This window comes from Aedes aegypti, chromosome 3 (assembly GCF_002204515.2).
Source record: "Aedes aegypti strain LVP_AGWG chromosome 3, AaegL5.0 Primary Assembly, whole genome shotgun sequence".
In the NCBI taxonomy this organism is placed as follows: Eukaryota; Metazoa; Arthropoda; class Insecta; order Diptera; family Culicidae; genus Aedes; species Aedes aegypti.
Window position 1 is genome coordinate 51,318,933 of NC_035109.1, and position 14,897 is coordinate 51,333,829.

Sequence of the window (14,897 nt, forward strand, 5' to 3'; positions counted from 1 at the left end):
AGATCTACGGGCATCTCCCTCCATTCCTTCAGCATGTTGGAATATACTAATTTCCTTGAAAATTAATTGTTCGTCATCAAAATTCAGCCCAAATATATGAACACAATTCCTTTTGACCGTACAATTATGGCATTTGCTCACAGTACAGCGAAAACAACACAATCAAAGGAACCGTATTTTTACGTCGAGCGTGTGCACACATTGAAGCGCACAAGCTTTTTTTTCTCAGTACGACGGATAGAACTTTGTTTACATTCTCAATTATACGCGGCGGTTGAGGGAATTTTGTAAAATTTGGTGATTTAGTGAAGTTTTACGGCGTGTGATTGGAATGAGATCCTTCAGTGAAGAAGTACGAAGGTTTTCCATAGTGAAAATAAGTGCCCGGCGAAGTAAGTCACCCACGGGGGCAGCAAGAAACTTGTGTTGGAAAGTGGTGTGACTGATGTCGATCTCTAAGCATTTCTCTCAAATCGTGTTCGTCCATGCGATTTCGGTGAAAAAGTGTAAAGTGGATAATTGAACTGAAGATATTTATCGAAATACATTAGTTTCATTGCATTTTTGGTGTACAGGTGGACGAATCATAAAAGCTTTCACAAAATTACATTTGGAAAATGAATCTATGTTGCAGGTAAGTTGGAATATCCGCCGTAGTGGAACATTTTCAGTTTGATACGACGAATAGTAGCTCTTACGACGATGTAGAACGAAACCCTATCCTATTTAATGCGCTTTCTTCCTCAAACACTGCTTCGTTCATTTCGTTCAAGGGTAACATTTCACTGGAGAATTCTTCTGAAATGTCTGAAACATCGTCTCCAGTACATACAAATTCAAAAGATGATTGCCGTTCAATCAATGAGTCTTCGAATGACAGCTCTGTTTTGTTTATTCCCAGTTTCTGTAGCATTCCGGAAGCACATTCAAGTGCTTCCTCAATTGTTTCCAATATTTCTCTATTGGACGGCAATTGATAGATATGCTTGTAGTTAGATTCCATCCGAGAGATTGTAGGAAATTTTAGTATATCTTAATTTCGGTACGCTATACGAAGTTTCATTTGAGCTCTTCGAAGCTTTTTTCCAAACTCTTTCATTGTAAAGTCTACTTGGGTATGATTTGTTGTTGTCATAGAACGTAACTCCCGAAATAGCTCCTCCGCTGGTTGGCTTGAAAAAAAAAAAACAAGATCAAAAACTGTTTTTGCAATTCGCTCCCAATACGACAATTCGTCCGGTGGGGTGTGCTGCTGTCGTCATGATGATGGTTGACGAGAGCAATGTCAAACTCATTCATGGTTTCAAAACATTCGGAACAAAATATTTATTTTCACCGCTTACTTCACTTATGTATGAAATTGAATGAGATCCAATGGTAGAGAATTCATTTATCTACCCGATGGTATTTTTAGGGGCAGCGGAGAATGTCCCGAAGCGTGTTTTATTCAAGCGCAAAAATCACTCAGGCGAAAGTTCCAATGAAACTAACCTCACATATCCTGGTTTTCCAACCTCAAACTAGTGCTCCTACCAGCCGGATCTCAATTTTTATGAAAGTTTCGCAATAATACAAAAAACAAACGTATGTAGAACATAGAGAATGGATATTCCTACCTTTTCCGCCTAACTGTTTCACTGTGAACCGTCTTATATCAGGAAAATAAAACATTTTTACCCACAGCGGCATGTGATGGATGCGTTTGACTAGTTGCGCTACCAAAGTATAGATGGCTAACAGTATGTTGCGTTTTGCGATTGGAAGCGTGTTATATGTATTATAGATATAAATTCAAAATATGTGCAGTTTTTATAGATACTTTCAATTATACGGATACGCTGTAAATCTTCCATTTTAGAGATCAGAACATCACACTAAAGGTAGCAGACAAATTTGAAACTTCAGTTTTCATAGTATTTGTTTTTCGTAAATACCGTCATGGCAATGCTAAGTTGATCAAAACAAGAAAAAAATGCATTTATTTGCATCAGATGCAAATCAAATGTACATCTTAAGAGTGATCCAACCCTTGGTTGTGCCAGTTCCAACCTAGGTTCAAAAATTAATTCGACATAAGTTTTCCCATAGTAAATCCCATATAAAATTTGAATGTCTGGCGCGTAAATATTGTTTCACCGATCGAGCTGAAATTTTGCACAGTTGTTATGGGACCTAAATGCAATCCATAAAGTGGACTGGAGCGAGAATCTAAATTTTGTCCCACACTAGTGTACGCACGAGCCTATCGATCGCAAGGTCCTTGGTTCGATTCCAGGTTGCCGCGAAAACTATTTTTGTTTTCAAATTTCTGTTTCATAAGGCAAATTTATGAATTTTAACCCGATTCCTTGTGGCGAATTTTTATAAGGGGTTCCTATGTATGTGACTATGATTTTGATCGAGATTTGTTCTAAGTGTTACGTCTGTTTGTCTGTGGTATATCGATAGTCCATTTGCCTGAGTGCAGATTTATCTGTTATTACACAGATTTTTTCCTGTTTTTTTTTGCCTTAAGATATCTGTGATCACAGATCTCAGTTTTTTTTAAATAAAATAGATTTTGAAGGTTTAAGGATATTTCTCGAAAACTTATTCATACAGACTCAAGTCAAAAAAGTATACAAACTTACTTTATCGATCCTACGTGTTAAACAGGCGGAATTCTACACGTACCGCTCTGTACCAACTCAACTTTTCACTTTTAGAACGTTTAATTTCCAGATTTACAAAACGACGAAAGTAACATTTTCAACTTTCGCAACCTAACCACTACTTTCGCCGCCCTGCTGTATGGAGAGACAAAGTGACTTAACCACGAATCAAAACAAAACACTACTTGAGCCGATTTTACACTGATAGAAAAACGTCGAAAGTAACTGAATGAAACGGCTTATCATTTTCTTATAATTATTTTTGTGGGAAATAATAGAAACTACCTAGTTTTTGAACGTGAGCTGAATGTATGCAAAATTTGAGCGAAATACACGGCAAAAAAATGTTAAAAAGGTGATTCATTTTAAAACAGTTTTAGAAGATAGATTGTGATTTTTCCGAATTAATTTTCTCAAAACCATATAAAAGTTACTTACGTCGATTTGAAAAAGTAATCGAGATTTCACGAGTTTATGCCACGATTTTGGAAGATATAAAACAGAAATGCCATTACTCTGTTTAGTTTTTCTCAAAAACTTGAGTGTTTTCAATTTTTAGAAACAATTAGGGTAACCAATATATTTTGGACCCCTATATATTTTGGACCCCCTGGTCCATTTTCTTGCAAATTTCCAAGTTAAATTCGAAATACCAACTCAATTCGCATGCCATATGGAAAGATAGGACTATTACGTACTTGCATCAACCGTTTGTACATAGAAAATGTGTTTATTTTATCTGAAATTAATTAAATTTAATCGGTTCATCCATACAACCGTTACAACTCGTTACACACAGAAATTAAAGCTGACAGAAATTTTTCAAATGTAAACAAAAACTTTTTTCAAATTTCTGTACTAAAAGCGTAGAATTTCTTCGGTTTTCCATTGTCAATCGATTGATTAGACTATGGGCAAGCATATTATACAACCAGTGTCGTGGACTTTGTCGCCAAACGATAAAAAACACCAGGGGTCCAAAATATATACTTTGAGGGTCCAAAATGTATTGGTGTGTCCAAAATAATGAAAAGCAGTACATTACAATTCAATTATTTTTGACGTTCTCTGGACCCTACATGACCGTTTGGGCATTTTTATCTTGTAAAGGAAGTTTTTCTCTACATTTTGGCATGTTCTTTGACTTGATTACGCTGTGCAATTAATTAATTGGGACAAAAAGCTAAAATCACTTCCTTAGGGGGTCCAAAATACGACCGTTACCCTATGTATCTCTAACTTACTTTTAGTAGAATAAGTTCAAATTAAAAATTGTTGAGATGCCAAGAACACCCATGAAACGTTCGTAAAGGTACTTCCCAGGGATTGAATCCTGAGAAAATTGAGAGAATCTCTCACGTATCGCTCTCTGTAACTATCATAACATGCTGCACATTATGAGAGACTGTTTATCGTATACTGTTACAAGTTTGATCAGATTAGGGGGATAGTAGTGCATGATAAAACCCCTCTAAACATGCTCCAAGCCTGGGGGACACTGTTGTTATTGGAAGTTCGTGGATTGTTTATCATGCCAGTAAAGAAAAACACCTATCCCCAACGGTAAACAAGCGAGAAAAATGGATTTTATCATCGCTCTCTCGTTGGGGCTCTCGCTCGCTGCTTCCATTTATCAGACTTGTTACACCTTGCGATACAATGACGATCGTGGACCGCAACAGATGGGATGTTTTTCTTTGCTTGCTTTGATCGTGCTTCATTCTCAAATGAGAGCGAATTCTGCAACGCCTGGTACTTCCTAAAACAAATTTTATGTTGTATTGCGACATAGATTATTACCATTTACCAATATTTTTGGAGGTTGACTTTGTCGTAACGCTTATTTTACTTTGAATGGAAATCCGCCGAACTAATCAAGTTCAAGCACAACTTCACGGCCCAAATGCTTGCGTTTAAAAAATAACACGTTATATCGTGCTAACATATTCCAACAGACTGAATTTGTCTCGTCATTATCGAACAGCTTACAACCTCTAGCCCGAAGCTAGGTACCGACCCGAAGCCGAACTTTAATAAGTTCGAGTCTAATTCTCGCTTTTTCCCATGATGAAGCATCCGTCTACAACCGAACACGATTCAATTCCCGAACAACATTCCTCCGATCTTTGCAGTGAAAGGCATACAAATACTACCATAACCCTTATACGTGGTTCGTTTCATACCAACTTCTTTATCGCATCATTTTGGTTTTTCTTTTTATTGGATGTTTCGAATTGTACCACACACGCTAAACATTTGCAACTCATGTCTCGTTTTTTTTTTTTCAAATATATACAATGGAAATTATATCCACTATAGACTTAAGATAAAATAAATATTTTTTCAGCCGAAAACACAGATTAAAGACTGAAAAAAGTGGCAACACTGAGTTGAGCCCAATCACTCAGATTGTGTACCACTTCTAGTACTGCATTTGGTCCCTCGGTAGTACAAAAGGTACCCAAGTTTGACAGATCGCAGTACACTTTTCACGGCATTCTAGATTACCTTACGAGCCATACAATTTTGGGCAACTGCAAGGGACATCGAGGTCTTTAATATGTCTTTGGTATTACCACATTTTCCAGACTCTCATCTATGTTTTCGGCAGAAAAAATCTTTTGTTATCTTAAGTCAACCTCCAAAAATCTTGGTAATAATGTGTCGCATTAAAACCCATTTTTTAGGTTTAGAACCTTTGTGAACGTTTTATGGGTGTTCTTGGCATGTCAACAATTTTAATTTATTCTATTAAAAGTAAATTAAAGAAGCATAATTGTCTCTAAAAATTAAAAAAAAACTTATGTTTTTGAGAAAAACTAAACAGTGTAATGGCGTTTCTGTTTTGTATTTTCGAAAACCGAGGCATAAACTCGTGAAATATCCTTAAATCTTAAACATCTTTTTTATCTAAAAAATCTGTGATCACAGATATCTGTAGGCAAATCAGGGAAAACTCTGTGTAATTGGCTTGTTTAGGGGTATCCTGTTTTTTACATATTCTGATTCCACGTTAAAAACTAAGCCAGAATCCAAAATTTCATATTTTTTCGTGGCCTGGAACTATTTTTAAATCACATTTGAATTTAGTAAAGAAATCGCGTTTGAATCACCCTTCGGCAAATTTTACTTCGAGACGAGCTGTCATAATGTAAATAGAAATGTCATTGAGTCGACGGAATAAAATCTTTTTTTATCATTTACTATATTAAAATTAAGATATTCAAGCGCAGTAAAATCGTGTTACACTTTGAAAAATATGCTCTTTCGATCAAGTTACAAAAAAACTGTGAATATTTCATCACTTAACAACCCAATTACAGGTAAATCTGTGTATGTAGCATCACAGGGCCCTTTCCCACTTCACACCCATTGCATGCACTTATAAGTCAATTTTGCTCGCGATTAGCCCTAAACGTTACGTTTGTTTGTCTGTGATCAAAGTACGGAATTATTATTAATTGAAAATGTTTATTTTAAGCAGTAAGTGTTATAACATTATTACTGTATCAGTTATTTATTACATTTAATTACATACTAAATTAATCTTTGTCTTCCTCTGGTAGCGCGATTACGGTTTTGTATTTTACACGCAATTTTCCTCAGTTGATTCCGGTAGTCGTTCATGGTGGAATATTCCGTTTTCCAAACATCTAAAATAGCTTATTGGTTTAGTTTAAAAACATTGAAAACTACAAACGTCAATCCATACCATAAAGTAATTGATTGAATATATAGAACGACATCATGTTGATTTCAGCATCGTTGAATCCAAGCTCGTTAATTAAACTTTCTGTAACAAAATCCCTCAGGATTGGTTCCAGATTACGACTGTGCTTCTGAATGGTTGCGCTCAAGAAGTTCACCTAAAAAATAAATATTAATTACAACAAGTCTGCTCTTCTTATTTCATCTAACGCTTACAAAAGAAACAAACGACTCCTGATCCGTCGTAATCGATTCCTCTAGTTCGCGCAGATCGTCCACCCGATTGATGGGAAACTCCACCAACTTCAGCTCGTCCTGCTCGATAAACTCGCCAATCAAATCGTTATCATCGGAATCGATTTCGATGCGATTTGGTTCAAACTCGACGATTTCGTCTTGCACCTGCATCGCTTCCACTGGAGGCGATTGGCTTGCCATGGTTAGCGCACCTTGAGGACCAGCTGCAATAAATTGTCGATTCAGCAGGCCATTCATCTGCACTGCACTTATGCTGTCCGACTGCGCGTTCATATAGATGATATTTTCCAGATTCTTCTCGATGCCATCGAGCCGGGCTATGATCGATTTGAGGGTTTCCGGATCAAACTCGGTTTCGTTGGGGTCGGAAAAGGTTTTCGCTATTTTTTGGATGACGGCTGGAAAGGAGAATTGTAATCGAAAAATTTTATATTTTATTATAATCAATTTCTTGCAATTTGTAAGATCCAGCAACGAATAGAGGGCAACATTAGGGATGTAAGTTCTTGGAACAACGCATGAACCCGCGCATGTTGAGGCCTGTTCATAAATTTCATAACGCTGGAGGGGTGGGTGTGTATTCTCAAAATGTTACAGCTCAAACAAAAGTTGAAGTATTTCTTGCAAGTATTTTAAAATAAATCTTTGGAGAAAATATCATGAAGCATTTCTTCAAGAACAAATTCCTGGCGAAAAGGTTGCCTAGAATAAAAAAATAGACTGTTCAAAAACTGGCATTAAAATAGCTACGAAAGATCTATAGATTTGCTACCCCTGTATGCAGTGTTGACCAGACTCATTTCCCCGAAATTTGAATTGTGAAGCCATGAACTGTTATAACTGTGCGTTGTATTCCTGAGATGGAGGGGGAGGTGGTTGGGCTTGAGTGTTGCACATGGGATCCGACAGTTTCGATCTCGGTGGGCCGCAATTCAAGTTTCGGTGAAATGATTCGCACTCACTCATTTCATTTTACCGAAACTTGAATTGTGGCTCTCTGGGATCAAAATTGATCGATTTTGTGTGCAGTACTCAAGCTTAACCATCTGCTTTTCTATCTTAGGAGGATAGAGCATGGTTGTAGTAGTTCGTGGCTTCGTAGTTCGGAAAATGTTATTTTCGGGGAAATGAGTCTGAACAACACTGCCTGTATGTGATGGTGATTCTGAGATGTTTTCTGAATTGTTTTTAAATGCTAAAATTTTTAAATAGAATATTTGAATGAACGTTAAAGAATAATACGCATTACGAATTTTAGGTCAATACTTCTGGAAGAGTATTTTGGCAAAATTGTTGTTGCAAAATGTTGAGGCATACGGGAAAGACAAATTATATAGCGCATATTATTAGGCGTCAAAATATGGCACTCAGTTTTTTGCAGTGGTCAACGGATCGAAGAATCACAAAATGTGGAACGAATCACACTTGGAATTTAAACTTGGCCCAAACCTGACGCGCCCACCCTAGATAACCAATGAACTTCTCCGCCTCTCAATGAACACAGAATTCATTCCCCACTAAGAATCTTACAGATATCATCCTCGTCCTCCTCGATGTCGATCTCGTCGATTCCGGCATCGGTGCGGAACTTTTTCACCTCGATTCGGATGTCGTCCGATATGTTGAAGCTCCGGATCGTGGTCGAGATGTTCGACTGGACCACACTCATCCTGGGACACAGTGAAAAAACGGAAATAACAGAGACGCACTTCCAGCTGAGGGAATCAAAACAAGCCGAACTCTCAGTCGCAGTTCATTTAAGCTGCAAGTGCACTTTTGACAGCTGCATTTTGGATGAATTTCGTCGGAAAATGACCAGGTAAATAAGCGAGACCGGTTTGTCAAAAGTGCGTGCGCGTCAAAAGTCAAAACAACAAAATTTTGGAGTGCGGTTTTTGGTTGAAACGCGAAGAAAATTGCAATTATTATCAGAAAATTCGCATGCTAAAGTGGTGAAAATAGTAGCAAATCATGGCTGACGCAGCGGCACGCCAGCTGCAGTACGAGTACAAAGCGGTAAGTACGATTTCAGTGGGATAAAATCGATTTAACTTTCTGCGACGCACTAACCTGCTGTCAAGATGGATGCAGCGTCTGGAAAACGTTTCCTAATCTGTCCTCTTTTGGCTTTCGATTCCAGAACTCGAACTTGGTCTTGCAAGCGGATGTGCGGTTGATCGAGCGGCCACGGCGAGATGAAGCCACCGGTGAGGTGCTGTCCCTGGTGGGAAAGTTGGAGGGAACCCGGATGGGAGACCGAGCGCAGCGAACCAAACCGGAGAAGACGGAAGAGCGGAAGGCAAAGTAAGTATCGATGGAAGGGTTCCGGGGAGGGCTGGTAGCAAGTTTCTCTGGTTACTATTTTAATGTCTCTCTAAACCCAAATAACAATTATTGTCTTATAATTTTCAATAATTTTTCATGGGATGCTTACAGGGTTAGTAGCGGGTCTTCTTTACTGAAATGTTCACTATGCTAAAAAGAATGTGATCTAATGATCAAGAAACTAAATACTGGGCTAGCATCTCAACTTCTAACAGCAAGTAAACGATGTTTTACAGATACAGAGAGTAAATCTTCAGGATTTTTTGAACAAGTATTTTCAAGACCATTTCAAACATTTTTGTACACATTGGCCACATTCTGGAAATTTTTAGAGGTATAAGAGTAGGATGGATCTCTGGATAAATAGTTAGATAAATCCATTCAGGAATCATTTGTAAAAGTTATGGATGACTTCTTCGGACAATCCTTAAAGGAAACTGTAAAATTTCTCAAAATAATCCGTTGAAAAATCACTGGATATATTTCTTGAGATCAACTTTTATACCTTCAAGAATTTCAAAAAATATTATTAAAAAAATTGAGAGCTTCCCTAAAAAATATATTTGGTAGGATTTCAGCAAGATTCATTGGAAGAATAACTGGTAGTTTTTAAAGCAATTCCGCTTGAAAAGTTCTTGAGATGTGATTGAAAAGCTTTAGAAAAACTTCTTGGCATTGAATAGTTTAAAAATATCAAAAAATGCGAAATCCGTATAATTTTTTCTGTAGAACCCCTAAAAATACTGGAGTTATTACTGCAAGAATTGCTTTCTAAAAGCTCCTGGAATCTGGAGAAATTCTTTGGAGGTGTACTAAAGTAATCTAAAACCACGTTGGTAAACTATCTAAAATAGTTCTAGATTTTAAATTCAACAAAATTTTGCATGCTTCACAGAATTTTTCTGGAAACTTTCCGGTATTTTGTTCAAAAATGTCGTCATCTTCCTTCTTTAGTTTTGCCAAACGTTACGCTAAAATTATTTCTGGGCAGTGGTTTAGCGATAACTTCTCATATTGATGTAAAAATTCCTCCAACAATTATTCAATGGATTTCTTCACTACTTACTTGAATTCCTTAAAATTTCCGTCAGGTATTTCCACATAAATCGCTCCGGGAGTTTTCCCAGGATCATTTGCAATGATTCATCAAATAGTTTTTCAGTAATTCATCCAGATTTTTCTTTGAGAGTTTTTTTTTAGGTATTCACCGGAAATTTCTTCAGGATTTTCACAAAAATTCTTCCCCAGCTTTTTTTTCTCTGAATTTTGAAGGAATTTAAGATATTCTCATGGGAATTCATTCAAAATTTCATAGTTTTTTTTTTTCTTGTTAGGAAGTAGGAGTTTGAGCTGTATCATCTTCAGCAGTGCAAACAGGGAAACAAGCGCGTGTTCATACAATAAATTTTCAAAATATTATTTTAATGACTTTATGGTCTCTTTCCCAATAGAATCAGGTACCCCGAAGTTTCCAGCACCCCAACATGATTCATCAAATCTTGAATATAGATTTGTTGCAAGCTTTTTTTCATGACTGGTTTGTTAATGGCCACCTTTCCGAGAAAACTAGGAGCTCAGAAGGCTTCCGGGACGTGGCCAATGTGACCGAAAACGATTAAAATAATCCACAACATACTTGATACGTAAAATCTTAAGGATTGGTATTTCGTAAGCCTTGTTTCTTAACTGATAGGTACGTTTGTGTCCACTTTCTCAGGGAACCAAATTTCCGGAAGACATCAGAAATGCGGCCAATGTGACCAAAGCTGCTATTTTATATGTGTACATCGCGTGGTAGATGCGATGCTACTTTATGCCCAGGGAACTCAAGGAAATTTCCATTACAAAATCCTGGAATGATCGAGAATCGAATGCCGTTTGGCCGAAAAAGAAAACAATAGTGAACTTCTGTTATCATGTATTTTTCAATTAATTTCAAAGTTGGATTTCAAAGAACAGCTTACTCCTAAATAAAAATAAATTATAATAGACGTACAAATAATTGGCTCTTCAGTACCAGTTCAAGAAACAGTTAGAGCTGAAAGATGGACATCCTAAATGTAAGCAACTATTCATATTCTCTATTAGCGGCAATATCTGCCAGTAGAGGTTTTTCTCATTGCGTTTGTAATCAACTTTTGACAGTGACTTGAACGGTTTACGACTTTAGTCCTTCCAGGTCCGTCGCACTCGGGCTCAGATTGGGTACCAGTTCTAGTACTGCATTTGGTCCCTCGGTAGTACCAAAGATACCCAAGTTTGACACATTGCAGTATGCTTTTCACGGCATTCTAGATTACCTTATGAGCCATAAAATTTAGGGCATTTACAAGGGACATGAAGGTCTTTATAATCGTACTTAGTAAATTATTTCATAGTTCTAGCAATCAAATTAACATGCACTTTTTGCAAACAGGTTGCAATCTTAATTTTGTAAGAGAATGATATCCCCATCAACGCTTATGGTGTTTTGAATAAAACTCTTCATGAACGTATTCTAAGCCTTTCAATTATTACGAGAAATACTTTTCTCTTGAAAGGACATCCTTTGGTCAAAAGAAGGAAAAATCGTATGAAAATCTAGGCAAGTGTAATGCAAATATTCGTTATATAATTCGTTATATATAACTACAAACAACCGCCGATGTTTTAAAGAAGGTAAAATTCCCAATTAAAATATAAGCGACATTATTGCCAGTAGTAATGAAACCAGTAGAACTCGAAAGAATCAATGTAAATCACTTTAAACTTCAGCACACCGTTGGTAACCCAGAGATGAATCAATCATCAGTTTAGAGTCTTCTCAAACATGACGTTCCATCACAGTAATTGGGCCGCTCTTCTGAATCCTACACATCAGCTTTGTAAGAATTAAATTATTTTTTTGTTTGTAATTCGGCCAAACGGCATTCGGTCAAACGAACGGGTCGGCCAGATGGCATTCGCCAAAATTTCTTTCGGCCAAACGGCATTAGGCCAAATGTCATTCGGCCAAATGGCCGGACACCCTACCAGTACTATCATTGTACTGGCTGCATTCTTGAATCTGTTAACAATTTCGGTCAAACATTGTGTGCATTTGCTAAAGATTGAAATCCAAAAGTTAAGGAGATTTTTGATTAATTTTATACTTTTGTCATCTAAAAACACATACATCATTTTATCCGACCAATCAGTAGGTTGGATGGGCTATTATATGGATGAATTGACGTAAACACCTGGTCACTGTCATAGCAACCTGGTTTATATGCTAAACTATCCGAACAAACGCAACACAAACCGTGTGTTTGTTCGAAAAAGCAGGTGTATGCGCTCATGTTATATCGTTTTCTTCATATAATTTAAATATTTTAGAACAAATAAGTGTTGTTCGCATGTCCATTGAGTGTATTATTAGGTTACAATACATTTTGGTCATATTGGCGCTTACGTCGACTATGCGAATATGGGCTGGGCAGACCTTGGGCCTAACTGTGAGCACTTTTGGAAAAATCGTGGAAAAATAGTAATTGTTCTACATTTGATTTCAACTTCATGGAATAATTAATTAGGATCGTTAGTTAGGAAAATAATATTGCTGTAATATGAGGTTTACTTCTTCATCCAAATGCGCAATGTTTGGCGCTGTGCAAAGTTAGGTGCGTACACGGTAAGCAATTTTTCCACAATTGTCTCTATAAAATTCAACATTCAAACTCATTTACTACATTTTTCCTGAAAAATCGTTTCTCATCTCTACGACATCTGAAAAATCATCATCTTATATTCGCAAGTAACACTTACAAGTAACAATTATACAAGCATCTCTATCAGAAGTTTCTACCTAATCTTTTTATAGCAAAAACCTAGCATATATTCGTTTCGTAGGAAATAAGGAAGGAGATATCCAATGCAATATTTTGAAGCGCACTTTGTCATGATGGTTTATATGGTTTGTTTCATTTAAAGTCGGAATTGGTCTGCAGTTGAGGAATCTGGCTCTTCAAAGTTCGTCGTGGCAGAAAGGAATAATTTTCCGCGAATTCGACTCCAAGCAATCATCAAAACACTCCAACTTTCGCCCATACTCCAGCTCGCCAAGTAACTCACAACAGTAACGTCTCTTCGTCGAACATACATTTACCCGAGCAAACTCGCAACCTCGAACCGATCATAGCTGATTGCCCTACATCTGTATCTGCTGCACTACATTCATTGAATATTTACTACCAAAATGTGTGAGGATTACGGACCAAAACAAATGAACTGCACGTTGCTCTCGTTTCGTGCGATTATGACGTCATAGTCTTTACAGAGGCTTGGTTGAAAAGCGATATTCTTGACTTGTAGTTAGCAAGCTACAAACTGTATCGATGTGATCGCAATTCCAACACAAGCCAACATCGCCGAGAAGGTGGTGTTTTGATCAGTGTTAAAACTGAATTGAAAAGCTCGGCTGTTGTCTGTTCAGGTGGCGATGCACTGGAGCAAACAGCAGTTCGCATTGAACTCGAGGATGGAAATGTTTATGTATGTGCAGTTTATCTCTCTCCTAACTCTGATCCTGCGCTTTACGAGATGCATTCTACCTGCATGCAACAGCTAAATATGATGACTGAGGAGCGTGATAAAATTCTAGTTTTGGGTGACTATAATTTACCAAACTTACGCTGGCAATTCGACAACGATTTGAACTGTTTCCTACCTACGAACGCATCAACTGAGTCTGAACTATTGTTAGTTGAATCATTATTAGCCACTGGACTGCAACAGCAGAATCATTTCGTCAATGACAATAACAGATTACTTGACTTGGTGTTTGCTAATAGTATAGCATATGCAGACGTTTTTGAACAGACATCACAAACCGATTTGTTTAAAGTTGGATGTTGAGCAAAGACTCATTGAAGAGGAATTTGAACGGTTTGATTTTCAACGATGTGATTTGAGAGTGTTGAATAAGCGACTTCTTCAGGCTGATTGAAGTCGATTATCGATCGCAGATTCAGTTGATGAGGCCGTTGAGCGGTTCTACGATGAACTATTTGGTATCATTCGAGCATATGTACCGATGCAAAGATGCAAATGGAATTCTCACAAAAGGCAGCCGTGGTGGAATGCAGATTTACGAAATCTTCGCAACCGTCTACGCAGATCTAGGAAACGCTACTTCAATAAGGATTAGTTCATAAGTTACTTTTGTCTGTGCGATGTTTTTTTTATATCGAAGATAAAAAAAATAAATAAGTAAATATACTGTGCATTGCGCGATTATTTATCGCAACGGTGATTTTGAAAACTTCTTAAAATGCGTGTAGATCGCCGCAGGTACTTCAAATCGTTTTGGTGTCTTCTGCGCGATTATTCCTGATTGTCCAAGGCATGATCGCGCAGAAGACACCAAAACGATTTGAAGTACCTGCGGCGATCTACAAGCGTTTTTTAAGATAGCCGGCGTGAGAATTTTTCGCGCCACTCATAATACGTACTTACTGCAGTTTGATAACCTGATTTCTATGAACGAACCATTAGAAACAGTTTAGTCTGCCTCTGGACTGCAAATAAATTTTCCAAATTACTTCAGTTTACCGAATTTCAAATTTACATGACATGTTGGTTTCACCCATGTTGATAAGTTACTATAGTACCGTGACCTGCTCTAAATCCGTGTGTTGCCTAATACCGTGTATTTGAGAATTATGTGGATTTTAAGCTTATAATATTATTTATTTTTCTAAACGATTTTCACAAACGTTTGCATTCAAAGTAGTGTTGAGAAAACCATGACAAATTTGAACTTAAGTTGCAAACAGAAACAAACAAAAATAATTTCAGAATGCAATCACCTGGTGTCAACACACGGTATTAGAGGACGATTGCTTCTGAGTTCCAAATACCGTGTTTCACTTACAGTATTGGACAAAACATTTGAAACTTTTTCGATTTTCCATACAAAATGACCAACTTTTGTAAGCT

At 37.2% G+C, this 14,897-nt stretch overlaps 2 protein-coding genes across 2 annotated transcripts in view; one reads left to right on the forward strand and one right to left on the reverse strand.

The window, feature by feature from the left end:
• Nucleotides 1-6,121: 6,121 nt before the first annotated feature.
• On the reverse strand, nt 6,122-8,381 carry LOC5565018. The gene is made up of 4 exons (XM_001649308.2): nt 8,148-8,381; nt 6,576-7,015; nt 6,364-6,517; nt 6,122-6,304 (listed from the first exon to the last, which is right to left on the reverse strand). The coding sequence occupies exons 1-4, from the start codon at nt 8,284-8,286 to the stop codon at nt 6,189-6,191; spliced, it is 849 nt and encodes a 282-aa protein (XP_001649358.1). The 5' UTR covers nt 8,287-8,381; the 3' UTR covers nt 6,122-6,188.
• Nucleotides 8,382-8,468: 87 nt separating this feature from the next.
• The window catches only part of LOC5574518 (putative U5 small nuclear ribonucleoprotein 200 kDa helicase), a 45,079-nt gene continuing 38,650 nt past the window's right edge, over nt 8,469-14,897 (forward strand). The window contains exons 1-2 of the mRNA XM_021852521.1: nt 8,469-8,633; nt 8,758-8,921. Coding sequence (XP_021708213.1) covers nt 8,589-8,633; nt 8,758-8,921 — 209 coding nt within the window. The 5' untranslated portion in view covers nt 8,469-8,588. The remainder of the gene's footprint in view (nt 8,634-8,757; nt 8,922-14,897) is intronic.

Excerpts from the sequence above, each read along its gene's own strand:
- LOC5565018 (XM_001649308.2), bottom strand. The coding sequence starts at position 8,286 with ATGAGTGTGGTCCAGTCGAACATCTCGACCACGATCCGGAGCTTCAAC. Across the intron at positions 7,016-8,147 it reads GGAGGACGAGGATGATATCT|CCGTCATCCAAAAAATAGCG; the intron begins GTAAGATTCTTA and ends TCTCCTTTCCAG. Across the intron at positions 6,305-6,363 it reads ATTCAATCAATTACTTTATG|ATGTTTGGAAAACGGAATAT; the intron begins GTATGGATTGAC and ends AAGCTATTTTAG.